This window comes from Heteronotia binoei, chromosome 15 (genome assembly GCF_032191835.1).
Source record: "Heteronotia binoei isolate CCM8104 ecotype False Entrance Well chromosome 15, APGP_CSIRO_Hbin_v1, whole genome shotgun sequence".
Lineage (NCBI taxonomy): Eukaryota > Metazoa > Chordata > Lepidosauria > Squamata > Gekkonidae > Heteronotia > Heteronotia binoei.
In genome coordinates, this window is record NC_083237.1 from 55,726,840 (window position 1) to 55,752,406 (window position 25,567).

Here is a 25,567-nt window from a genome sequence, read left to right on the forward strand (position 1 = left end):
CACTGATTAGCGGGGAAAGAAAAAGAAACCTACCTTGAGTCTGCTTTCTAACCTCCGAGACCTGCCTGAATTTTCAGCCAGCTACTAGTGTTGAGTAAAGCATGAATGTTGTGGGTTGACTCTGGCATTTTCAGTTTCTGCCCCTTCTTGAGCTGGATAGCCCATGCCTGCGCACTAAAGGACTGAGCGGACACTCTGCCGCATGGCAGGGCTTTTCTTTTGAGCAGGAACACAGTTCCGGCTGGCTTGGCATCAGGGGGTGTGGCCTAATATGCAAACAAGCTCTCTCTACCAAAAAAGCCCTGCTGCATGCAATACTCCCTCTAAGCTGAGGAGTCTTGTGAGCAAAAATTCCACTTTGTGAGCTCCTGGCGTTAATGTTGTGAGAGAGATTTGGCTGCTGCATTAATCAGTTTGCTCTGGGAACCATCTTCCTGAGCTAAGACAAAAAATGTGTCAGCTGGAGGCTCAAAAACTGTAAGCTAGCTCACACTAGCTCAGCTTAGAGGGAACACTGGCTGCGTGGTATTGCCATATGTGTGGTCTTTCTGACACCCAAATATCCCAGACTATGCGGAGTTCATCAGAGTTTGGAAGCTAAGCCACAGTTAGGGCTTGGATGGGAAACCGCCAAGGAATAGTTGTGGCTTGGCAGCAAGCTATTTTTATTATAGTCCTTCTGTTGAGGCAAATGGCAGCAGAAAACTGAAAGATAGGGAAACAGAGGCAGTTTCCACCTGGGATTTCCCCCTCATATGGAAAGCAGGGAATCCCTGGATTAATGGGAAACGTAACACGATGCTGCCTTAGCTCTTCAGTCTGGAGAAGAAGAAAACCCCATTTTTCTCTGATTCAGCATGGTGGCTACAAGTAGAAAGACTCGCTGGACACCAATAACTGCTAGGAAAACGCAGTCAGGTAGAAAGAACTAAGGTCCACTTTCATGCACCATTCCCAGATGCAAGCTCAGCCTCCTGTACCTGCCAGAACCAGCAAACTGAAAGCTCCACCCAACTACAAGCGCTTCGGAGATTAAAAGTTGGCCAGCTTGGCTGTGATTGGAGTCGAACTGCCAACCGCTGCTAGGGCTTCTGGGAGAACTGCAGGCCTACACTTGTGAAGAGAATTCCTGGCTTTGCTTCCCTTCGGACTGATTGAGTAAAATAAAGGCTTCGAGCTGTCCCAAGGGGAAAGTAAGTTTTCTGGTTGACTCCATGCTGGCAAACAGGTCTGCCGTTTCTTTTTTGGCAAGCCGGGGTCTCTAACAGCGACACAAGAAGTGCAGTTTCAGCAGATGAAAATGTGCCCTTTGTTAGGCAGAAATTTAGGACATAGAAGACCTGCCTGCAGGAAAAGGGATTAGCACATCGAAGACTGAGAGCATGAGAGATTAGGAGTTTAAACAAGAAGGGAATCAGGTGTCGCCTTTGCAGACGCAAATATTTTGGAATCAACACTAGAAATGTTTCTTTCCAGCATTCCTTTTCTGCTGCCGTCTGCCCTTTCCTCTTTGTCTTAGAAACCTCCATTCTCCAGCCAGCACCTCTCTACAAAAGCCAATGGTGCCTGCAGATTGTAAGAGGGAGACCAGATCTAGGCTCACAAACGTCAAGTTATTGCAAGATATGCAATCATTTTCTAGAATACAGTCAAAATACTAATAAAGGAATAGGTTGTGTATCCCTTGAGGTTTGTTTGAAGATTGCATTCAATTTTCAATCAAGCGAAAGCAATACGCTGGTGGTGGGAAATGCTGTCAAGAGTCCCACCCTCATGGGGTGTTTCAAGGCAAGAGATAAGAACATAAGAGAAGTCATGTTGGATCAGGCCAATGGCCCATCCAGTCCAACACTCTGTGTCACACAGTGGCCAAAAAAACCAGGTGCCATCAGGAGGTCCACCAGTGGGGCTAGAAGCCCTTCCACTGTGCATCCCCCAAGCACCATGATCTCAGAGCATCACTGCCCCAGACAGAGAGTTCCAACAATACTCTGTGGCTAATAGTCACTGATGGACCTCTGCTCCATATGCTTATCCAATCCCCTCTTGAAGCTGGCTAGGCTTGTAGCCTCCGCCGCCACCTCCTGTGGCAGTGAATTCCACATGTTAATTACCCTTTGGGTGAAGAAGTACTTCCTTTTATCCGTTTTAACCTGACTGCTCAGCAATTTCACGGAGTGTCCATGAGTTCTCGTATTGTGAGAAAGGGAGAAAAGTATTTCTTTCTCTGCCTTCTCCATCCCATGCATAATCTTGTAAACCTCTATCATGTCACCCAGCAGTCGACCTTTCTCCAAGCTAAAGAGCCCCAAGCGTTTTAACCTTTCTTCATAGGGAAAGTGTTCCAACCCTTTAAGCATTCTAGTTGCCCTTTTCTGGACTTTTTCCAATGCTGTAATATCTTTTCTAAGGTGTGGTGACCACAATTATACACAGATGAACAGGGGTGGTTTGCTATTGGCTGCCACCCCTGGGCTTCCTCGGTGGTCTCTCATCCAAGCACTAATCAGGGTCAAATCTGCTGAGCTTCCGAGATGTGACAAGATCGGGCTAGCCTGGGCCACCTAGGTCGGGGCAAAGCAATAAACTAGTGCAGACAAATTTGATTTATATCATGATTTTAATTGCACTGACTTAGTTAGATTCAACCCGAAGACAGGTAATGGGGCAGGTTTTTAAGGGCCAGTTCGTATATAACCAGGAACTTGCAGCCGCCTCAAGGGCTTTCGATTAGACATCTTCTGGGAGTTCTGTGCTCAGAACCTAATTCTCAGCCACGCCTAGGCTTGATTCGGATTGGGCTGTGGTGTATTAGGAGATGGTTCTTGAGCCTCTCCCTTCGCTGGTGCTGCCAACCTCCAGGTAATAACATTGCCGAAGGGCCATGGCGTAAGTGAATATCAAAAACAGCTAACGCACCATGTATGAATACGTGAAATGTGACGCTTTAAGCTATTTTTGACCTCCAGGTGATGGCTGGAAATCTCCTGGCATCACAGCCAATCTCCAGGTTACAGAGATCAGTTTCCCTGGAGAATATAACAGCTTCAGAGGATGGATTCGAGGGTATTCTACCCCACTGAGGAGGACCCACTCCTCCCAAAACTCCATTCTCCCAAGGCTTCACCCCCCGCCACCAAACCTCCAGATATTTCCCAACCTAGAACTGGCACCACTAAGAAGAAGAGAAGAGATTGGATTTATACCCCACCCTTTACTACGTGAAAGGGTGGCTTACAATCTCCTTTCCCTTCCCACAACAGACACCCTGTGAGGTAGGTAGAGTTGAGAGAGCTCTGACAGAAATTACTCTTGAGAGGAACAGCTCTGTGAGAACTTGTGACCGACTCAAGGGCACATCAGCAGGTGCATGCGGAGAAGTGCGGGATCAAACCTGGTTCTCCCAGATAAAAGTCCGCTGACATAACTACAACACCAAACGGACACCCACATCATTTTCTTGACCTGAAACATGACTGGGGAGCCACTATTTGCCTCTTTGGGGAAACTTACAAATAGTGATACTTATGGGATTGCCTGTCCCTCCCTCCCTCCCCTCCCCCCCACCCCTGCATTGGCAGGTTTGACAGATCCAGGTTGGGAAACTCCTGAATATTTGGGGGTGGAGCCTGGGAAGGACAGAGACCTCAGTGGGTTACAATGCCATGGAGTCCACCATCCACTTTCTCCAGGGGGACTGATCTCTGTAGTGTGGAGGTGAAATTCCAAGGGCAGCCCTAATTCCGGTTCCCCAATGTGGCAAATAGAGAGTCACCCCAAGGCTGTTTCAGGATATGAAAAAGCACCAGTTGGGAAGGCTTAACACGCATACCCCGAGCCAGAGGTGGAACTCTAGCAGGAGCTCCTTTGCATATTAGGCCACACACCCCTGATGTAGCCAATCCTCCAAGAGCTTACAGGGCTCTTTTTTGTAAGTTCTTGGAGGATTGGCTACATCAGGGAGGTGTGGCCTAATATGCAAAGGAGCTCCCACTAGAATCCCACCCCTGCCCCAAGCTGTGATTGCAATCTGAACTGAGTCCACCACCCATGGGAACCACCAAATTCCCAGAACGCACCTGATCCAAAGTACTCATCGCCTTTGTAATGTGTGAATTGGCCCTCCTTCAATCTTAGCCTACTAGGAAAGAAGGGTTTTATAACCAGAGTTGGCAGATCTAGGTTGGGAAATACCTGGAGATTTTTTCAGGGGGAGCCTGAGGACGGCAGAGTTTGGGGAGGGGAGGGACCTCAGCAGAGTCCACGTGACTCGGTGACTTTATCAGTGCGGGGGGGGGGGGGGTGCCAGACAGTCTAAGGCCGGTCCTGGGTCCCCACTGGACACCAGCAAGGGATGGGGAGGTAGGGTTGCAGCTCTGGGTTGGGAAACTCCTGCAGATTTGGGGGTGGAGCCTGGAGAAGACAGGGCCCTCAGTGGGCCATAATGACACCCTCCAAAGCATCCATTTTCTCCAGGGGAACTGGAGTTATTCCACCGGATCCCCAGGCCCCACCTGGAGGCTGGCATCCCTGCAGAGGGCCCACAGACTCCTTTGGTGCAGGTCCATAACCTTCCTTCCCAGAACTACAGTTCTCAGGCTTCCCTGGAAAGAGCGAACGACTATAAAGCTGGTTTGCCCCTGGGCTTCCTGGAGGCTTGACCCCAGTTACCATGAGGTATGTTTGAGCATGCTTTCCCAGCCATACCCACCAGTGAGGGTGGCTGCATCATGGTGTTTTCGCCGCTCTGTGGAGGCCGAAGTTGTTGGCTCCTGGCTGAGAAGAAGCAGTGAGTGGTTCTTGGAAAGGCCCAGGTATGTCCCCTCCGATGCGGATGTGTCCAGTTTGGCTGATGTCACGGGGAGGGGGGGATGTGGCTATCACGCAAGAAGCTCGGCACTGGGCCTCGGGAGGGGAAGTCGGTCCAGGGCCCAAATTCTGCTCCGCGCCTGAGGAAAGAAAGGAAGGAAGAAATCAGGGTGGGGAGCAGAGTGAGAACTCAGGCCGTCCAATAGAACTACGAAATTTATTCAGGAATTGAGAAAGAGACTGAGTCATCTTGATTTCCCCTCGCCTCTTTGCTCCAGCCTGAAAGCCCCTCAGGAACTATGACGCTGAGGAGAGCATCTGCTGGGCATGCAGAAGGTCCTGAATTCGGTCCCTATCATCCCCAGTTAAATGGGTCAGGAAGAAAAAGGAGGAGGAGGAGAAAGGAAGGAAGGAAGTAGTAGTATTAATAGTGGTGGTGGTGGGAAAGACTGAGAGCTGCCAGTCAGAGTAGACAATACTGGCCTTGATAGAGCTGTGGTCTGACTCAGTATATGGCAGCTTCATGTGTTGATGTCTGTAAGCTGCATATGGGATCCAAGCTGGATTTCCAACCTCCATGTGGAGCCTAGAGATCTCCCAGAATTACAACTAATCTCGAGATAGCCAAAGTTAGTTCCTCTGGAGAAAAAGACTGCTTTTGCCCTGACCTGGATTGCCCAGGCAAGCCTGATTTCAGAAGCGAGCCAGGGCTGACCCTGGCAAGTACTGAGAAGGGAGACCTACAAGGAATACCAGGGCCGGGACGCAGAGGCAGCAGATACAGGCCACCTCTCTGAAAAACATTCAAGCCCCCAGTAGTGGTTGCCAGAGGTCACCACGACTTCCAGGAACACAAACACATGCACACACAAAAAAATACTGAAAAAAAGAGAAAATGACTGCTTTTGAGAGTGGACTATAAAGCACTGTACCCTGCTGAAGTTCCTCCAAAAACTTCACCTGCCCCAGGAGCCACACCAAAATCTCCAGGAATTTCACAGACAAAGCTGGCAACCCTACATCCTAGAGTCTGGATGGCAGTTTCCCTTCCTTCTCTCACTTAGAATTGGTACCTTCTGGCTTGGAAACCCTATCAGGGCCAAGGAGAAGCGAGTACTTAGTCAGTGGTGGGAGGAATATGCTCGGCACATAATCAGAGGCTTTATTATTAATTCAGAACACATCCAGTGTGATATAACGACTAGGATCTGGGAGACCCAGGTCCAAATCTCCACCCTGCCATGGAAACTTGTTAGGGGACGTTGGGCAACTCATACCCTGTCAGCCTATCCTACCCCACAGGGTTGTTGTGAGGATTAAATGGAGGAGAGGAGAACGATGTAAAGCCACCTTGGGCACCTATTGGGAAGAAACAAAGGGTATAAATACAGTAAATCAAATAAAACGAGCGTCCCAGGAACTGACTTCTGGCTTTCCTTAGATCAGATCAGTGCCCTGCTATGTAATCAGGGCAGAGAGCTTTGAATTATTTTAGGCTTCAGAACTGATCCAGGTGGCCAGTTAGCAGACCTCATTTATTGTCTGTGATTCTCTCACCAGCACTCTGCAGTTCTGGCATGTTTATTGACTTTGCTATTGTCCAACGCAACCAATGGTACCTAAACCAAACTGGTTGCTCTTTCAATTTGTTAATTATACTATTTTGGCATAGATTCTGACTGGGTGCTATTTTGTATGCTTAATCGCTGCCCACCAGCTATATGTAACTTTGCTAATCGTACCCCATTTCATTGTCTGATGAAGTGTGCATGCACATGAAAGCTTACGTTCTGAATAAAACTTTGTTGATCTTAAAGGTGCTACCGGTCTCCTGCTTTGTTGTACGGCTTCAGAACTGGGAGCTTGAAATTCTGACACCATCACCAAAAAAGGTAACGTATCTCTCCCCGCCAGGTGCTCCCGACGGCTGTACTCATGTTAGAAATAAAAATGAACAACCGCTTTCAGTTTTTTCCAGACTGGGTATGCCCAGCAGAAAGACGAGGGCTGGCACAACGTCAAAAGTTTATTACTGGTCTCGTGCTGGATTTTATGGCATCCACAGCTGTGGGGTCACCTGGCGGTGAAGGTTGATGGGACATGTGACAAATGTCAGGTAGTGACTGGTTTGACCCAGGTAGCCAAGCTAGCGGGTGGTGGACTTTGTTCCCAGGATCACAGAAGCTCCTGCGGATTCTTCAACACAATCTGAATCAAAACAGAGAAACCAGTGAGTGGGACTGGGGGCACAGGAAAGGGATTGACTTAGATTGAGGGGAGCCTGACCTCAAGTGGGGCTTGGAGGTCTCCTGCTTTTACAGTTGGTCTACTACTCCCTTTCTAGGATGGAAAACCACCGCCTTCCCAAGATTGCCCTGTATGGCGAACTCTCCACCGGCCATCGAAATAGAGGGGCACCAAGGAAGAGGTACAAGGACTCCTTGAAGAAATCCCTTGGCACCTGTCGCATCAACCATCACCAGTGGTCTGACCTAGCCTCAGATCGCAAAGCCTGGAGGCACACCATCCACCAGGCTGTCCCTTCCTTTGAGAACGCACGCATAGCTGGTCTTGAGGACAAAAGGAGATTGAGGAAGAATCGCACTGCTACAGCACCAACCCCAAATCAGACTTTTCCCTGCAGCCGCTGTGGCCGGACCTGCCTGTCCCGCATTGGTCTTGTCAGCCACCAGCGAGCCTGCAGCAGACGTGGACTATTGCACCCTTCTTAAATCTTCGTTCGCGAAGCCAAGCCGAGAGAGAGACTACTCCCTTGGAGAAAATGGCTGCTTTAGAGGGTGGACTCTAAGGCATTGTATTCTGCTGACAGGACAGGCCCTAGACCAGAGGCTCCCAAACGTATTTGGCCTAACGCCCCCTTTTCAGAAAAAAAATTACTCAGTGCGTCCCCCCCCCCCCCCGGAAATCTACCTTCAAGAAGTGGACTACAAGATGCAGTGACATATTTGCACACAGGGTAAACAAAGATGTTGTAAAGAAGACACTTTGAAGCTTGAAATTCTAAAATTATTTTATAAAATCAATCATAGTAGCGTTTGCATACACAGAGAATTTTTGAAATTTCTTTATAATTATTATCCCACCCTCCCTGCAAGTGGGCTCAGGGCAGGTAGCAGCGGTTGAAATATAGTGTCCAATGCATCATTTCCGTCATACAGAACAATGCAACAAAACCAATGAAGATAAAATATGCATGTAGCAGTAAACTGGGAAAGCAACAGGCAGTCTGAGTTCAATTCACCAATTAGTTCTGGCTTGCAAAATGTTGTGGTCAGTTAAGTCCTACTTCTCAGTCCTGCTCATCCACTTCTCTTTCAGATAAATTCAGTTTCAACAAACTTGCAGCCCTGCAGTCTCCAACTTGAAAAGATAACAAAGGATAATATTAAAATAAAAATAGGGTATAATGGAGAATCGATCCCTGGGTACTGGGGCTCTGGGAGGGCTGTTTTTTGAGGTAGATACACCAAATGTTCAGCATAGCATCCGGTGCCACTACTCAAAACACCAAGTTTCAAAACAGTTGGACCAGTGGGTCCATTTCTATGAGGCCCCCAAAAAAGGAGCCTCTATCCTTCATTGTTTCAAATGGAAGGAAGACATTTAAACAATGTGCAGTCACTTTAAATGTGATTGCCAGAACTCCCTTCAGACTTTAATTGTGCTTGTCACAACTTTGCTCCTGGCTCTACCCCCAAAATCTCCAGATATTTCTTGAGTCAGACTTGGGAACCCTACCCCACATGAATAGTTGGGAAAAGGCCACCTTTGCTATTTCTTTAATTTTGAAATCATTACTTACCATCAGTAGTGCAGAGATTAGAGTAGTATCTGAAGCAGCAGATATTTATCTCAGTCAGCTCCGTGGGAAGTAAGGTCAGAGCGTGGGAAAAATAATGAATGAAGCAGGCAACCAGCAGTGGGCGCCTGGCTTCAGGAAATTCAGGAAACACTTAACTGCTTCCGGAATGACATGAAAGAATAAGGAAGATTCTTTGAAGAGACTTTACTACTATGGAGATAGAGAGACAAAGGCTTCTTTGATATAATGCCAGTTGGGCATTGCTTAGTTTTTTTAGGGCTGTGTCATAGCTACAGGATAGGGTTGGGAGGGCAGATTAGACTGCCATGGTGCCCCATCCACAAGTCACAGAAGCCTCCTGTCACGAAATTGAGTGTTTCATCAACCATGTGTGAAAGTGTCTGCATCATTACCTGGAAAATGACAATACCCAAGTTCTAGGTGCTTGTGTGGGTTGTTATCAGTTTAAGCAAGCCTAGAGAACATGTTCTTGATGGTAAACACTTGTAAAATAGTAAACACCTGTGAACTGTCAATTCTAACTGACAGGAGGCCATCTAGTTTGACAGGTATTTGATAGGAGAAGATCTAGATGGGCCCAGCTAAATTGGTTGTTTTGTACCAGTGATTGGTTTGACAGCCAGTCAGGAATATAAGTGGATTAGTACAATATCAAAACTCAAGAAGAGGAGCAGAAGATCAGTGCTGGCGCTAGGAGTTCTGTCGCCCTAGGCATGCCCCTCTCCATACGCTCCTAAGGGGGGATATTCTTCACACACCGGTGATGACTTCATTGAGCCAGCCAGCAGGCAAGCTGAGAGCCCCAGCGGTGCACACAGATGCTGCTGCACTGCCACTTTTCTTCACAGGACAAACGTTGTCTGTGCTTGTCAGAGGCCTCAAAGGAAGCCTCCAAAGAGTGCCCCGTTTTACTGCTGTCCGCTGCTTTTGGGTTGAAAGCGGCTGGGGCGGGTGGCACCTTCCCATTACACTCATCAGCTCTGACTAGCGCAATGGGAAGTTGCTGCTGCCCAGCCGCTTTCAACCTGAAAGCAGCAGGCAGCGGTAAAATGGAGCTCTCTTTGGAGGCTTCCTTGGAAGCCTCTGACAAGCACAGGCAATGTTTGCCCTGCGAAGAAAAGTGGTGGTGCAGCAGCGCCGTCCAGAGCTCTTGGCTTGCCTGCTGGCTGGAGAGATCATGCGATATGGGAAGGGGGGGTAAGGGGTTGCCCAGCAGCGCCCCTGGCAGGATGAGCCCTAGGCGGTCGCCTACCTTGCCTACTCCCACGTGCTGCCCCTGCAGAAGACACTCTTGTGTCTGGGGCATTACAGCTGGCTAAAATCAACAGAAGCAACCATCTGATAACCAGAGGACCGTAAGAAGCCTGATGCTCTGCAGAAAACCTTCTGAGGAGAAAGCTGCAGGTTGGAACTCTTCAGAGAAGTCTGTGCAATTGCCTCAGTGCTTCCACTGTCCTGACTTGAGCTGTATTGCTGAGAGAGAAACTGCAAGCAACCTTGAGAAGCTCCTAGCTGTAGCAAGTATTGGCTAAGAGAGCTAGCAAGGTTTTTTGTTTCTGTGTTTCTTGTTTGTCTGTACACCTCTATTTTTTTTTTTATTCTCTCTTGTAAATAAACTGCATCCTTCTTATATTTTAAGTGGAAGGAGTTCTGGTTCTCATTACTAGTCTAATAGGGTGAATTTGCACTGTAGCAGTCAAAAGAGAACCCTCTATTTTTGTTAATGGTAATTTTTCTCTAAATTAGAAATTCTGGATACCTCCCAGAAATGTGATGTTTTGACACCTCCCTCCCTCTTCTCTTCTCCCTTTATGCTTCCACCGCCCCCTTATTTTTATTCACCATCCCTCAATTGCACCCAAGACTACTACCACCCCCCTGGATTGTTCCAGCGCCCCCCAGGGGGCAATATCGCCCACTTTGGGAAACACTACCCTAGAACCCTAGTTAAGGTTAACTACTTGTCATCCCCCACCCCCCGCGCTTTCTCTGGGGCTGCTGCAGCTGGATCTCTCCATTCTATCTTATGGGCCCATAGGATAGAATGGAGAGATCCGGCCACCGCTGCGGCATGACCCCAGAGAAGGGGTTTAAAGTTTAAAACCCTTCTGCAGCATCTCACCACAGTGGCAGTCCTATCCCTTCAGAATGGAGGGATCAGACTGCCACTGCAGTGCGACGCTAGAGAAGGGGCTTTAAATTGCAAATGTAGGGCGAAACACCTGCTGCTTCTGCTCTCCATAGACTTCTGAGAGGCATTGGGGAGGGGAGATCCTCTCCCTATGTTTACACCCCAGGGGTATAAAAACAGGGAGAATACCCTGTTGCCTGTGCCTCTCAGGAATCTCCTGAGAGGCACGTGGGGGAGGGGGGAGATCTCTCCTTGCATTTGCACCCCGGGGATGCAATAGCAGGGAGAACGCCCTCCCACCTGTGCCTCTCAGGAGTCTCCTGAGAGGTGCAGGGATAGAGCGCCTGCACCGATCCCCGAATCGGTATCTGAAAAGCCCAGGATTTTCCCGCACTCGGCGCCAATGGGCATGCGCAGGCGTCCCAATACGCATGCTCACCGGCGCCAGCGCAGGGATCCCGCCAGTTCCTTCCTGACCGCTGGAAGCCCCTACTGAAGGGAGACCGTCAGCAGTAGGGAAGGAGGGCGGGTAGTGTGAATGCACAGATGACCACTCGAAGATCTACAGTTACAGGTAAGCAACCTGTCTATCTTCTTCGTGGTCTCTGTGCTTCACACTCATGGGAGATTAGCAAGCAAGACATACCTGGAGGCGGGAAGACGGTCAACCGGAAGAAACAGCTTGCAACACCGCAGTTCCCAACCGAGTCCTCTGCTGAGCATGCACGTCCAGCGCGTAGTGCTTCATGAAGGCATGCGTATTGGGACGCCTGCGCATGCCCATTGGCGCCGAGCGCGGAAAAATCCCGGGCTTTTCAGATACCGATTCGGGGATCGGCGCAGGCGCTCTATCCCATGAGTGTGAAGCACAGAGACCACGAAGAAGATCAGGGAGAAAACCCCAGCCACCCGTGACTTTCATAGACTCTGAGAGGTGCAGGGGGACTCGGAGAGGCAGCCACTGTGCAGCTACCTCTCTGAGTCCAATTTGGTGCCCCAGGAAGACCGCCACCCTAGGCAAATGCCTAGTTTGTCAAGTTGCAGGGCCAGCCCTGCCTGCTGAGGTCCCTCCTCTTCCCGCAACCCTGCCCTTCCCAAGATCTCCACATATTTTCCAATACAGAGCTAGCATCTCTACTTAGATTACACATACGGTCTGTTACAGCTAGGGATGCCAGCTGGAGATCCCCCAGAATTACAGCTCGTCCCCAGGCAACAGAGATCAGTTCCCCTGGAGAAAATGGACGCTTTGGAGGGTGGGCTCTGTGGCGTATCCCCTGAGGGTCCACCCCCAAATCTCCAGGAGTTTCCCAACCTGAAAAAGGTATCTGAAGAAATGTGCATGCACACAAAAGCTTATACCTCCAATCAAACTTGGTTGGTCTTATAGGTACCACTGGACTCAAACTTTGTTCTGCTGTTTCAGACCAACCTGGTTATTAAAGATTGTTACCGTTTTTGCACACAGCTAATCTCGCAGTCACAATCCTGTTCCCTCCGCAGCGTCCGGTCAGATTTCCCACCATCTGTGCCGGAGTTACAGGAAGTGCCGCGGCTTTTGCGTAGCAAACGTAAACCGCTAAAACCCAGTTTACGTTTGCTACACAGAAGCTGCGGCACTTCCTGTAACTCCGGCGCAGATGGTGGGAAATCCGACCGGACGCTGCGGAGGGAACAGGATTGTGACTGCGAGGTAAGCTGTGTGTGAAAACGGTAAGTGTGGATGGTTGATTTAATTATTATTTCAAAAGCTTCTGTCCTGCCCTTAGAACCCAGTTAGGCCTTTTAAGACAAATTATAATGCAATTCACAAGGAATAATTAAAAAAAAATTAAAAGCAGTTCAGATAAAATGATAAAACAGCACCTCGATATAGTGGCAGGAAGGTACTTATTCGTTTATTTTGGAGGGGTCATAACCGATCTTGCTGCTTGCAAGTGACCCAATGGCAATATCACAAAAACAATCCAGGTAGAAAAAAAAATACATCTATTTTTCATTTTTAAAAATATCAATAAAACATATGAGTCCAGCGCTTGGGCTTGCCTCTGCTAAGCCTGCTGAGAAACATACCTAGAGTTGCCAACCGCCAGGTAGTACTGAAACAAAAGGAAAAACTGTACAGAAGTAACAATTGTTAATACAAGTTGTGGCTTGTCATTCTATATTTTGAAACAAACAATTTGATCTCAGTACTATTAACAAAAACACTAGATGCCAGAATTTAACAACAATTGGTAGAATTACAATAGGCTGATATTACAGCAACAGCAGTGATGGATTTGCCTAGGTAGCTATCCATTTCATTCACCTTCCTCAGACTGTAATACACTAGGTAAAGCCTTCAATTCAATGATTGAATAGACAATATTTCCTTCAAATTTGTGTTTAGGACACTCTCCAGCTTTTACAATCGCTGCGCAGATAGTTGCAGTTGCCGCCTCAGAGATCCACAGTCTTCCATTAGGGAGGTTCCCCTTTGTCAGATTCAAAATGTCTCTGTGCTAGCTATTGTTGCTGTAATATCAACCGTCTATTTGCAATTATGCCAATTGTTGTTAAATTCTGGCATCTAGCGTTTTTTTGTTAATCGTACTGAGGTCAAATTGTTGGCTTCAAAATATAGACCAGCAAGCCTTGTATTAACAATTGTTACTTCTATACAGTTTTTCCTTTTGTTACAATATCACTTTTCTGTATAGCCATTTTGTTTGCTGCATAATCTCCAGGTAGCGGCTGGAGTTATCCCAGAATTACAAAGGGCCTCCAGCCAACAGAGATGAGTTTCTCTGGAGAAAACGGCTGCTTTGGAAGTTGGCCTCTATGGCATTATAGCCTGCTGAGGCCCCTACCAACCCCTGGCTCCCCCAGGCCCCACCCACCCCAGATCTCCAGGAAATGTCAGCAAGGCCTCACCCATAATGCAGTGAACAGTGGAGCATGACCGTTTATAGCAGGGATGAATCTGACATAAATAAGATCTTGTTGGGCCAGGCCAGGCCGTGTTGGACCGGGCCATGTGAGTACCTATTTAAGATTAGGTAGCAGAGATATAAACTTTATAAAGAACACAAACACAATTCAATAGTTTTTAAAACCCCCTTAAAACATTAGCACTTGTTGGTCTTAAAGGTGCTTTCTTTGTATTTCTCCTATATGGGATCCAGGGAACCGGGCAAAGGAAGCTCTGGTTCTTTCTCTCCCTTCCCAGGGGACCAGGAGAGAGACAAGTTCAACTGATGGGGGAAAAAAATCAAGGTTTTGCTCTGTAGCTCCTGTGCGATTGAGTAAGCCTTGCAAAGCAAGCTGAGATGCAGAAGGAAGCAAGAAAGAGGGAGAAGGAAGCCAGTTGCTTGGGGTCCTGATAGGAGCTCTCCAGGGGCCTGATTCGGCCCCAAGGCTGCATGTTTGACACCCCTGGCTTATAGGTTCTTCTCACACGGAGGTTTTACAACATTTTCTGTGCTGCCCCACAGCAGTTTATTGTCACCAAACCTCCTCACATCTTTTTATTTTTAATCAACAGATCAAAAAGATAACATCCATGGCTTCCTCACTGTTTCACAGTGCTTTCACAAACCACCTTCAATCCCATTTCAAAATGGCCTGATCCATTTTGGCAGGAGCTCCTTTGCATATTAGGTCAAACACGCTTGATGCAGCCAATCCTCCAAGAGCTTACAGGACTCTTATTACAGGAACTACTGTAAGCTGTGTCGGGAGGGCTTGACTCACGGCCCGCCTCTGTCCGCTTGCCTGCCAGCACCGTCGACGGGGGAACCACCAGGAGACGCCCCTCCGGCCTCCACCCCGCTTGCCGCCGGTTCCAGCAATGAAGTGGTCCTCAGCCTCCAGCCGGGAAGCTCTTGGACGCCATCTGATGATGTGGCCATCGACAGGACCAACCTCACACCGCTGGGCTCAATAAAAGTGGGGAAGACAAGCTGGGACGGGGCAGGGACCTAGAGGGATGGGATTTAAAGAGAGCCAGGGATACACGCCAGGGAGGAAGAGCTTGGTGGTGTCATTTCGGCCGGTTCAGAGAGAAAGAGGGGAACGAACGACAAGAGCAGGAGCGGACGGGGGTGTCTAGGTGACGTCAACCTACCCCTCCGCTCGGTCTGAGGCATGTCTGGTCCCTGGTTTAATTTGTCCTTGAGCGGCCGCCTGGCCCCTCCCAGGGTCCAACAGGGGAGAACCCTGACACTCTTGAAGGATTGGCCACATTGGGCTGTGTGGCCTAATATGCAAAGGAGTTCCTGCTAAAAAGATAACCCTGGCCTGATCCAACATGGCTTCTCTTATGTCTTTACTAATCTCCAGACAGCAGGAATCAGTTCCTCCGGAGAAAATGGTTGTTTCAGTGGGTAAAGGTAAAGGTAGTCCCCTGTGCAAGCACCAGTCGTTTTTGACTCTGGGGTGACGTCGCATCACAATGTTTTCACGGCAGACTTTTTATGGGGTGGTTTGCCATTGCCTTCCCCAGTCATCTACACTTTCCCCCCAGCAAGCTGGGTACTCATTTTACCGACCTCGGAAGGATGGAAGGTTGAGTCAACCTGGAGCCGGCTACCTGAACCAGCTTCCACTGGGATTGAACTCAGGTTGTGAGCAGAAGGTTCTGACTGCAGAACTGCAGCTCTACCACTCTGCGCCTTGGGGCTCTTAAAAGTTTCAGTGGGTAGCTCTATGTAATTATATCCCACTGAGATCCCACCCCTTCCCAAACTCTGCTCCCCCCAGGCTCTACCCTTAAATCTCCAGGAATTTCCTAATCCAGAATTGGCAACCTTCATCACTTCCCAAAGTGAGGGAAAACTCCCGAGTGAAAAGGTCTCGCCTAGTTTAGAACCCGACATGTGACATACTTCTCAAAATGGCAGATCATCAGTGGTTGAGTGCATAGAGGAACAACAGAGCTTAGCTTTGCCAGCTCCAGGTAGGGAATACATAAAGATTTGGGGGTGGATCTTGAGAAGTGCAGGGCTTGGGGAAGAGAGAGACTCCACATGGGGCAAAATGCCATAGAGTCCACTTTCCTAAGTGGCCATTTTCTCCAAGTGAACAGATCTCTGTTGTCTGGAGATCAGAAGTAATAGCAGGGGAACTCCAGCCACCACCTGGAGGTTGGCAATCCAGGCAGAGGCAGAATACAAAAACATCCTAGAACAGTTTTTACTGGTTGCTGAAGATGGGGTGTGACCCCAGACTGCTATGAAGAGAGGACCCTGGCCTCAGATTCAGCAGGAGCTCTCAGAAGCTCAGCTCCTGAACCTTTCTGACGGTTCCCCCTCTTCCTCTCCACCTACCTTATCCATTGAATAGTAAGTAGATGCAGCTATATAGCAGGGGCGGCCAACGGTAGCTCTCCAGATGTTTTTGCCTACAACTTCCATCAGCCCCAACCAGCGTGGCCAATGGTTGGAGCTGATGAGAGTTGTAGGCAAAAAATATCTGGAGAGCTACCGTTGGCCACCCTTGCTAGCAAACCCTGTATTAGGAGAGCGAGCAGCCAGCCAGCCGCTAGGGGCTTTGCCATGTCCCCAGCAGCCCTCATTAACCACTGGAAAAGCCTGCACCACCCTTTCTCCACTTCTTACGTGATTTTGGGTGGCAGGTGACCTGCTGGCCTTTTGACTAGGGGAAGACGACGACCCAGGAGAGCCCCAGGCAAGTGAGGCCTGCTTGCCTGGCTGGATCTCTAGGCAGCCCAAGCAGGCCTCACTCACCCGGGGTTCTCCTTTCTTGCATTAGGTTGCTTTTGGCTGGGGGGGGCATATGCTAATTCATCATGCTAATGAGCTCTGCCACTTATTTTTCTACAAAACTACCCTTGAGAGGACCTACCAGGGAAATGAGCTTCCATAATCTGGAAAGGCTATTGAGATTCTATGGGATTAAGGGAGGTGGGCTTCCCAGGCAAAAGGAGGTAAATTCCAAGAAGGCCTGCACTTCTGGCCCGGAGATTCATTGCCCAGCCAATTGGAAAGGCAAAGGGTCCGAAACATCTTCTCTCAGAACTCACATGAGCTCATCTTTACCCATGTGCCTGGTACATATCTGGGAAAGTGCCATAAAAGCCATTTACAACAGGGGCTACGCCCTAATGATACACTCGTCTCCAGCACGTATGCCTGAAGGACAGAGATGTGCGCACCTGACACTGTGAATGGTCTGGCCCGTTGTGTTTTATTTCTGGTCTAAATATAACTCCACCCTACTTCCCTCTCTGCCTTGTGACTGCCATTCAGAGACAGGAGGGGTCTTCACCGGGGCAGGCGATTCTTCTGATGCTGTTAGACCAGAATGCTTTTTCTATTTCAGCGCCTACCCATGAGGGCTGTAGGGCTGCCAGCTCTTGGTTGGGAAATATCTGGAGATTTGGGGAGTGGGGCCTGGAGAGGGTGGGGTCGGGGGATAGGGTTGCCAATCCCCAGGTGGGGGCAGGGGATCCCCCGGTTTGGAGGCCCTCCCCCGGCTTCAGGGTCATCAGAAAGCGAGGGGAGGGGAGGGAAATGTCTGCTGGGAACTCATGATTCCCTATGGAGACTTATTTCCATAGAAAATAATGAATTGATCCATGAGTATCTGGGGCTCTGGGGGCCCTGTTTTTTGAGGTAGAGGCACCAAATTTTCTGTATAGTATCCAGTGGTGCTCCTCAAAATACTCTCTAAGTTTCAAGAAGATTGGACCAGGGGGTCCAATTCTATGAGCCCCCAAAGAAGGTGCCCCTATCCTTCATTATTTCCTATGGAAGGAAGGCATTTAAAACATGTACGGTCCCTTGAAATGTGATGGCCAGAACTCCCTTTGGAGTTCAATTATGCTTGTCACAACCTTGCTCCTGGCTCCACCCCTAATGTCTCCTGGCTCCACCCTCAAAGTCTCCTGGCTCCACCCCCAAAGTCCCCAGATATTTCTTGAATTGGACTTGGCAACCCTATTTATTCCCTAGTCCAGAGTGCGTACGAATGCAGTTTTAGTGGTACTTGAAATCTGTAATCTGTCGAGGTTTGATTCCTCTCTCCTTCGTAGATGGGAACCCTTTTTACGGTGGAATCTAGGTTCCTCTTCCATAACCTCTGCTCTCCCACAAGAGGAATACCTCACGCGCACCAGCCACTCTAGGCGTTTCCAGGAAAACTCTAAGGTTTTCCCAGACGCTCTAGTGATTTGGGAGGGAAAAGCTCTATGGTACCTATTGTACCATAGGAACCTCCAGGGCGGGAGAGCCCCTCCCCGGCCCAGGGACTTGGCAGCCAATCACTGACTGATTTCTTTGGGTCGCTGCTCCTACTTTCTTCTCTTCCTGATTATTTAACTCAATATTATTTTCTATTGATATACACTATTATGTACGTGTAGTGTGTGTCTGGCTCGTATTTTGTACCTCCTTTCCTTTAGGGGCGATGTTATTTTGGTTTATATCCAGCCATACTGTTTTATGTTGTATCGCTCACTATTGTACTTCATGCGGCGTCTGTATTTTCCTTCCTTATATGTCCAATGTTGAACTTTAATGCTATTGTACCTGGCATAAAATTTATTGATTTTTTAAAAAAAATCTGTAATCTGGGGCAGTCCCTTCAGGAGAGTCGCCAAACTCCAAGGCCTGGAGACTTCCTGCTTTTACAACTGCTCTCTAGACAATCCAGATCAACTCCCTTGGAGAAATTGGCTACTTCAGAGGGTGGACTAGCCCAGTAGACCCCGCTGAGGCCCCTCAACTCCCCCAATAGGGTTGCCAAGTCCAATTCAAGAAATACCTGGGGACTTTGGGGGTGGAGCCAGGAGACTTTGGGGGTGGAGCCAGGAGACTTTGGGGGTGGAGCCAGGGGGCATTGGGGGCGAGCCAGGAGCAAGGGTGTGACAAGCATAATTGAACTTCAAGGGAGTTCTGGCCAGCACATTTAAAGGACCGCACATCTTTTAAATCCCTTCCCTCCATAAAAAATAATGAAGGATAGGGGCACCTTCTTTTGGGGTTCATAGGATTGGACCCCCTGGTCCAATCTTTTTGAAACTTGGGGGGTATTTTGGGGAGAGGTACTGGATACTATGCTGCAAATTTGGTGCCTCTAACTCAAAAAACAGCCCCCCCCCCAGAGCCCCTGCTGGAGCTCTAGAAGTACGTGGTGGCTGTGCGGGAGGGGCTTCCCCCGCCGGCCAGCTGGCTGGGGGCAGGGGGAAGCCTGTAAAACCGGGCGATTTCCTGCTGGGACCTGGGGATTGAGAAGCCTAGGATGGCTAGGCTGGGCAATATGTGACGTCATGGTACTCTTAGTGCTGTTGAGTCGTCTGTTTTAAAATGTTTTTTTTTATTGTATTTTATTGTTTTATTATATGTTGTACTCCGCCCCGAGCTCTAAGGGGAATGGGCGGAATAGAAATTGACGAAAATAAAATAATAAATAAATAAATAATAACAGGAGCAGTGTCCCTGATTCATATGGGGGCACCCCATTCAAAACCCCCAGAAGGCTGGCGCTCTAGACAATTGCCTCGTTTGCCTGGTGGCTGGGCCAGCCGTGGTGGCCAGATCTCTCCTAGCCATCGGTAGGGGACGGGGGCAGCTGGGCACAGAGGTAAGGAAAACAGACCCCTTCCCACACCTATCGCTTACTTTTCTTTCAGGCATTTTTCTCTCTTTCCGTATTGAAGCCCGGACAAGGGAGAGGCTGCCAGGAGGTAAGCCAAAGGGAAATCTCCGGGGAAGTTCTCTAGTGTAAGCCTAACAGTGAAACAAACAGAAGCTCCACTAGAGAAAACTGAAATTCCACACTCTTAAAACACATTTTGCAAACTGGAACATTTGACACCTATGGCTTCTTTCCCTGGAGAAGAACCTGCTCCGTTTGCATGTTTTACAAAGGCCTCAGTATCTTGATGTTATTTTTTTATTTATTTGTTTGTTTATTTGCAGAACTGGAAATCTTTGTAAGCACTAATTTGGTAGCTGAGTTGAGGGGCAGGGAGACGGGGGAAACGAAAGACAGAGACACAAGACTACAAGTCTGGGCAACGAGGCATAGGAGACCATGAGAAACTGTATCCTAAAAGATTCAGGCCTTATTTCTGTACGCTTTTTCAAGATCTGCCTGCCTCCGTAAAGGACTAGAAGCTTGTCTTGTCTTTTAAAAAGTGAATGCCAAAATGAAATATGAATCCAAATTCTGCTCTATATCCTGGGTTTTGCATGCAATGAGTTACACAAACACAGACTGACTAAACCTCTAAAGCCCGACCTGCTATGTATCTGGACCTGCTCTCTGACCCATCCCTGCCCACCGACGTTCCAGAACAGAGAACCACCTCGTGATCCATACACTCCATGACAAAACTCCTCCACAACGCAGCAAGCCGGTAACAGCATTTATGTGCTTCCACCGTGGCAGTGGAGAGGCGCAACGGGGCAGCCATCTTGAAACTGAGCCAAGTGAACAACCTTGGTGTAGACAACTTGCCAGCCAAACTAAGGCACACTTATTTACTGTCACACAGGACAATCCAGAACTCCACAGCGGATGTGCCAAATTAGAAAGCCTCCCCCCACCCCGGCAAATCAATTCAGTCTTCCCTCTGGGTCGCAGTCTCTGCCGCTTTGTGGGGTCACTTTTGCTGCCAGGCACAATGAGGGAGGGGGGAAGAGGAAAAGCTCCTTCTCTCTCTTCCCTGCATTTGCTTCTCCTGCCCCTCGTTCTCATTCCTCCACCCATCCTCCGCTTTCTCCCTTTCCCCCTTCTCCATCATTCAAGAAAGAAGGACACAAACCGTGTTCCTCTCGCTGCTTCCCCCAAGGTCTTCTGCCTTCCTCCTCAGGGAACGCAGCTGCATCTTGGTGAGTCAGCTGGCGGTTTCTTTTGGCTCCTGGTGTCATGCAGCTCTGCAGCTTCGGTTGGCCCGGCTCTTGCTGGCATATTGAAACTCTGCCTGGAAACAGAGCCGGCCTTAGCATGGAGTCAGGTGAGGACGCAGACGACTGGTGCCGTGGTTGCTATTTTGTTGTCAAGCCACAGTTGAATCATGGCAAGAGATGTTAAGAGGTGGTTTGCAATTGCCTGCCTCTGCATAGCATTCCTTGATAATCTCCAATCCAAATACTGACCAGGGCCAACGCTGCTTAGCTTCCAAGATCTGAGGCGATCCAGCTGCATGAACACACGAAGCTGCCTTATACTGAATCAGACCCTGGGATAAACATATGGAGCAGAGGTCCATCACTGGCTATTAGGCACAGCGTATTGTTGGAACTCTCCGTCTGGGGCAGTGATGCTCTGTGTTCTCGGTGCTTGGGAGGGAGGGCACAGTGGGAGGGCTTCTAGCCCCATTGGTGGACCTCCTGATGGCACTTGGGTTTTTTGGCCACTGTGTGACAGTGTTGGACTGGATGGGCCATTGGCCTGATCCAAATGGCTTCTCTTATGTTCTTCTGTGACACAGAGTGTTGGACTGGATGGGCCATTGGCCTGATCCAACATGGCTTCTCTTATGTTCTTCTGTGACACAGAATGTTGGACTGGATGGACCATTGGCCTGATCCAACATGGCTTCTCTTATGTTCTTCTGTGACACAGAGTGTTGGACTGGATGGGCCATTGGCATGATCCAACATGGCTTCTCTTATGTTCTTCTGTGACACAGAGTGTTGGACTGGATGGGCCATTGGCCTGATCCAACATGGCTTCTCTTATGTTCTTCTGTGACACAGAGTGTTGGACCGGATGGGCCATTGGCATGATCCAACATGGCTTCTCTTATGTTCTTCTGTGACACAGAGTGTTGGACTGGATGGGCCATTGGCCTGATCCAACATGGCTTCTCTTATATTCTTCTGTGACACAGAGTGTTGGACTGGATGGGCCATTGGCCTGATCCAACATGGCTTCTCTTATGTTCTTCTGTGACACAGAATGTTGGACTGGAGGGGCCATTGGCCTGATCCAACATGGCTTCTCTTATGTTCTTCTGTGACGCACAGTGTTGGACTGGATGGGCCACTGGCATGATCCAACATGGCTTCTCTTATATTCTTACGTCCATCAAAGTCAGTATTGTCTATTCAGACTGGCATTGGCTCTCCAAGGTCTTGGGCAGAAGCCTTTCACATCACCTACTGCCAGATCTTTTAACCGGAGATGCCAAGGATTGAACCTGCAACCTTCTGCATTCCACGCAGATGCTCTACCACTGAGCCACAGCCACAAACCTAGCTAGCCTAAGTTATCCAGGTCAAGGTGGGTACCATTACCGGTAGCAGGAAACAGTCCACCAGGGAAGTTCTCCTGCACAAGCCTCATGGAAATGCACAGGACCTCTTGGGCAGTACCTGGTCGTTTTCATGAAGTTTGTGCAGGAGAAATTTGGGAATGGATTTTGCCCTGTGTCTCTGGAATCAAAACAGTTTGGGTTCGCCTCACTTGGAAATAAGATTCGGAGACAACAAGGAAAACCCAGAAACTCCAGGTGGTCCAGAATGCCGCAGCTCAGCTTTTAACAGGAGCCAGAGGGAGCATGCATATTACTCCCATTCTGCAGATGCTCCATTGGCTGCTCATCTGTTACTAGGCTCAGTTTAAGGCACTGGCAAATCCCCTTGTCGCTCCAGTGGGGGGATTGGGAAGGTGTTTGAGGGGGGGGAGCGCGGGGATTTCACACGACATCACGCAATGCAATGACATCACACAGAAGTGATGTCATCACATCGGAAATGCTGAGGATGAAGGTCTGGGTTTGGGGTGAAATTCTTTGGTAAATTTGCCCTCCAACCATAGAGTTTTGCCCAGAACCAGAGCATCCCTGCATGACATCCCCAATGCGATGATGTTGCTTCAGGTGACATCATCACATCGGGGATGTCGTGCAGTGATGTCCCTGGTTAGAGGCAGGATTTCCTTCACTGGTCAGCTGGTCTGTGGCGGGGAAAATCCCCTGAACTAGGAGATCTCCCGCCCAGCCCTTTGGGCTGGCAACTCTGTAAAGCACTTTATGGCCTTGGCCCCTCTTTTTTCAGGACCATCTCTTTCCCTGTGCTCTGCCACAACAGCTTCACTCAAGTCAGCAGGGGCTCCTGCAGGTGCCAACCTGCAAAACCAACAACTGCCTGTACATGTGAACATATGAAGCTGCCTTAAACTGAATCAGACCCTCGGTCCATCAAAGTCAGTATTGTCTTCTCAGACTGGCAGCGGCTCTCCAGGGTCTCAAGCTGAGGTTTTTTTCACACCTATTTGCCTGGGCCCTTTTTTGGAGATGCCAGGGATTGAACCTGGGACCTTCTGCTTCCCAAGCAGATGCTCTAACACTGAGCCACCGTCCCTCCCCAAAATTTAAAATCAGCATTACATTTGAACATATGAAGCTGCCTTATACTGAATCAGACCCTCAGTCCATCGAAGTCAGTATTGTCTACTCAGACTGGCAGCGGCTCTCCAGGGTCTCAAGCTGAGGCTTTTCATGCCTACTTGCCTGGACCCTTTTTAGTTGGAGATGCCGGGGATTGAACTTGGGACCTTCTGCTTACTAAGCAGTTGCTGTACCACTGAGCCACCGTCCCTCCCCAATAACCCCAAAAAGCCCTGCTTTCTATGTGTACTTTCTCTGTTCTGGCTCCTGCCTTGTGGAACAGTTTGCCCGAGGAATTCAGGACGGCTCCCACTCTCCTGGCTTCCCACAAGCTATGCAAAAGTGAACTATTCGAAAGGGCTCTTCTGTGCAGGCAATGGGGTTGCACTGTTTTACAAACCTGCTTGGAGAAAGGATTAGGGACTGCGGTCTGTACTGCCGCGTGTGTCGTTTATTGCATATAGGACCCTGTTTATGTAATTTATGTACCACTTAATGTGTCATCCGAATCCTTATGATATTCTTCAATTCTTTCTGGTGGTTGCAGACTTCTGCCGTCCTAGTGCATCGGTTATTGCAGGGCTTTTTGGGTAGAAAAAGCCCAGCAGGGACTCATTTGCATATTAAGCCACACACCCCTGATGTCAAGACAGCCAGAACTGTGTTCCTGCTCCAGAAAAGCCCTGCGTTATCTATATCCCATTTTCATAATTGCACTGGCTTGCTATGTGTAATCTGCCTTGAGTCCCTGTGAGAAAGGTGGAGGGAAGGGAAGGGAAGAGGGGAGGGGAGGGGAGGATGGATGGATTAAATCAGGGGTCCGCAAACTACGGCCCGCGGGCCAGATGCGGCCCGCTGAGGACGTTTATGCGGCCCGCCGGGTTATGGCAAAATCAGACCGGAAGTGACGTTCGACCTAAACTCGCGTTAGCAACGCACACTTCCGGCACTGGGCTGAGGCGGCAGAGACAGAGTGTGAGGTGATACCGAGGTGAGGTGAGTTCCCAGGCCAGGGTGTGTGGTGTGGGGAAGGGAGAGAGATGCAGAAGACGGAGAACTGACGGCCCGCGGCCTTGTACAGTAACGGCAGTCCGGCCCTCCAACAGTCTGAGGGACAGTGAACTGGCCCCCTATTTAAAAAGTTTGAGGACCCCTGGATTAAATGCTACGAAAACTGTACTGTGGATGTTCTCTTGCATTTTAAAGGCCTTTTTGTGCAATTGCTTTTTGGCAAAACAAACTTGCCTCAGCCCTCAAGGTCACAGGGAGCCCTGAAACTGGTGTCTCACGGATGTCAGCAGGCAATTTAATTAGTGCACCTCCACCAAGTCCCCGTCAAAGGAAAGGAGGCCCAGTCAAACCAATAAGGAAGCACTTTAACTCCAATAAGCGAGAGTAGGTGGTTTTGCCTAAGGTCTGTGACTAAGGCTGCCAACCTCAAGGTGGTGTCTGCAGATCACCTGGGATTACAACTGATCTCCAGGCTAAAAGAGATCAGTTAACTCGGAGAAAATGGCCACTTTGAAAGGCAGACTGTAGGGCATTGTACCCTGATGCAGTCGCTCCCCTCCCCAAACCCCATGCTCTTCAGGCCCCACCCCCAAAACCTCCACATATGTCCCAACCCAAAGCTGGCAATCTTCTCTGTGACAGATTACTGAACAGGCTGGATTACCGGGGCTGAGAGGCAAGTGGTTTCTGCTGCTGTGTTTTAATCGTGTACCTGAGAAGCGACTTTCACCCACTGCAACCTTCTGCCATTTTGCACACGTCTTCAATTTTTTCCTTTGACAATTACATAACTGAAACAATTTGAAGATCTGGTCTTGTGGCAAGAATGAGCTGCCTTTCTATTCTGGCTGGCTGAAGAGTGTTGTGCTACTCTGAAGCTTGCCTGTCTCTTCGTCAGCAAAAGCGGGTCGATATAAGCCGCCTGTTTCATTTTCCTGATCTTGAGAAGGCGCGACGCCATGGCGACAACAGTTATAGGAGGACTTGGCCAGCGTTGCACTTTTTGCTGGCAAACCACATCACCATTGCTAACTGGTAGCAATTAACTGACCACACCCAGAACAAAACGCCTGGCTGTTGTCTGAACAGGAGCTGTTGTCTGAAAGACAGGAAGTAGGAGAGAAAGCAAGCAAAAAAAGAGAAAAGGAAATAATTCTGCCCCCCCAGTAGAGCAGTTTGATGTAGTTGTGCAAGTGCTGCAAGAGAGCAATAACTAAAAATTGTTTAGATTTGGATCCTAAGGATGCCAGCCTCCAGGTGGTACCCGGGGATCCCCCAGAATTACAGCTCGTCTCCAGATTACACAGATCAGTTGCCCTGGAGAAAACGGATGCTTTGGAGGCATTATACCCCATTGTACCTCAAAGCTCCACCCCCAAATCTCCAGAGGTTTTCCCAACCTGAAGTTGGCAACCCTATCCCCCTATCC

At 49.1% G+C, this 25,567-nt stretch overlaps 1 protein-coding gene across 1 annotated transcript in view; it reads right to left on the reverse strand.

Moving 5' to 3' along the window:
• Positions 1-25,099, reverse strand: part of LOC132583623 (trafficking kinesin-binding protein 1-like) — a 103,956-nt gene extending 78,857 nt beyond the window's left edge. Inside the window, 4 exon segments of the mRNA XM_060255242.1 lie at positions 4,712-4,849; positions 12,858-12,883; positions 14,520-14,746; positions 25,022-25,099. Coding sequence (XP_060111225.1) covers positions 4,712-4,849; positions 12,858-12,883; positions 14,520-14,746; positions 25,022-25,099 — 469 coding nt within the window.
• Between the last annotated feature and the right edge of the window lie 468 nt (positions 25,100-25,567).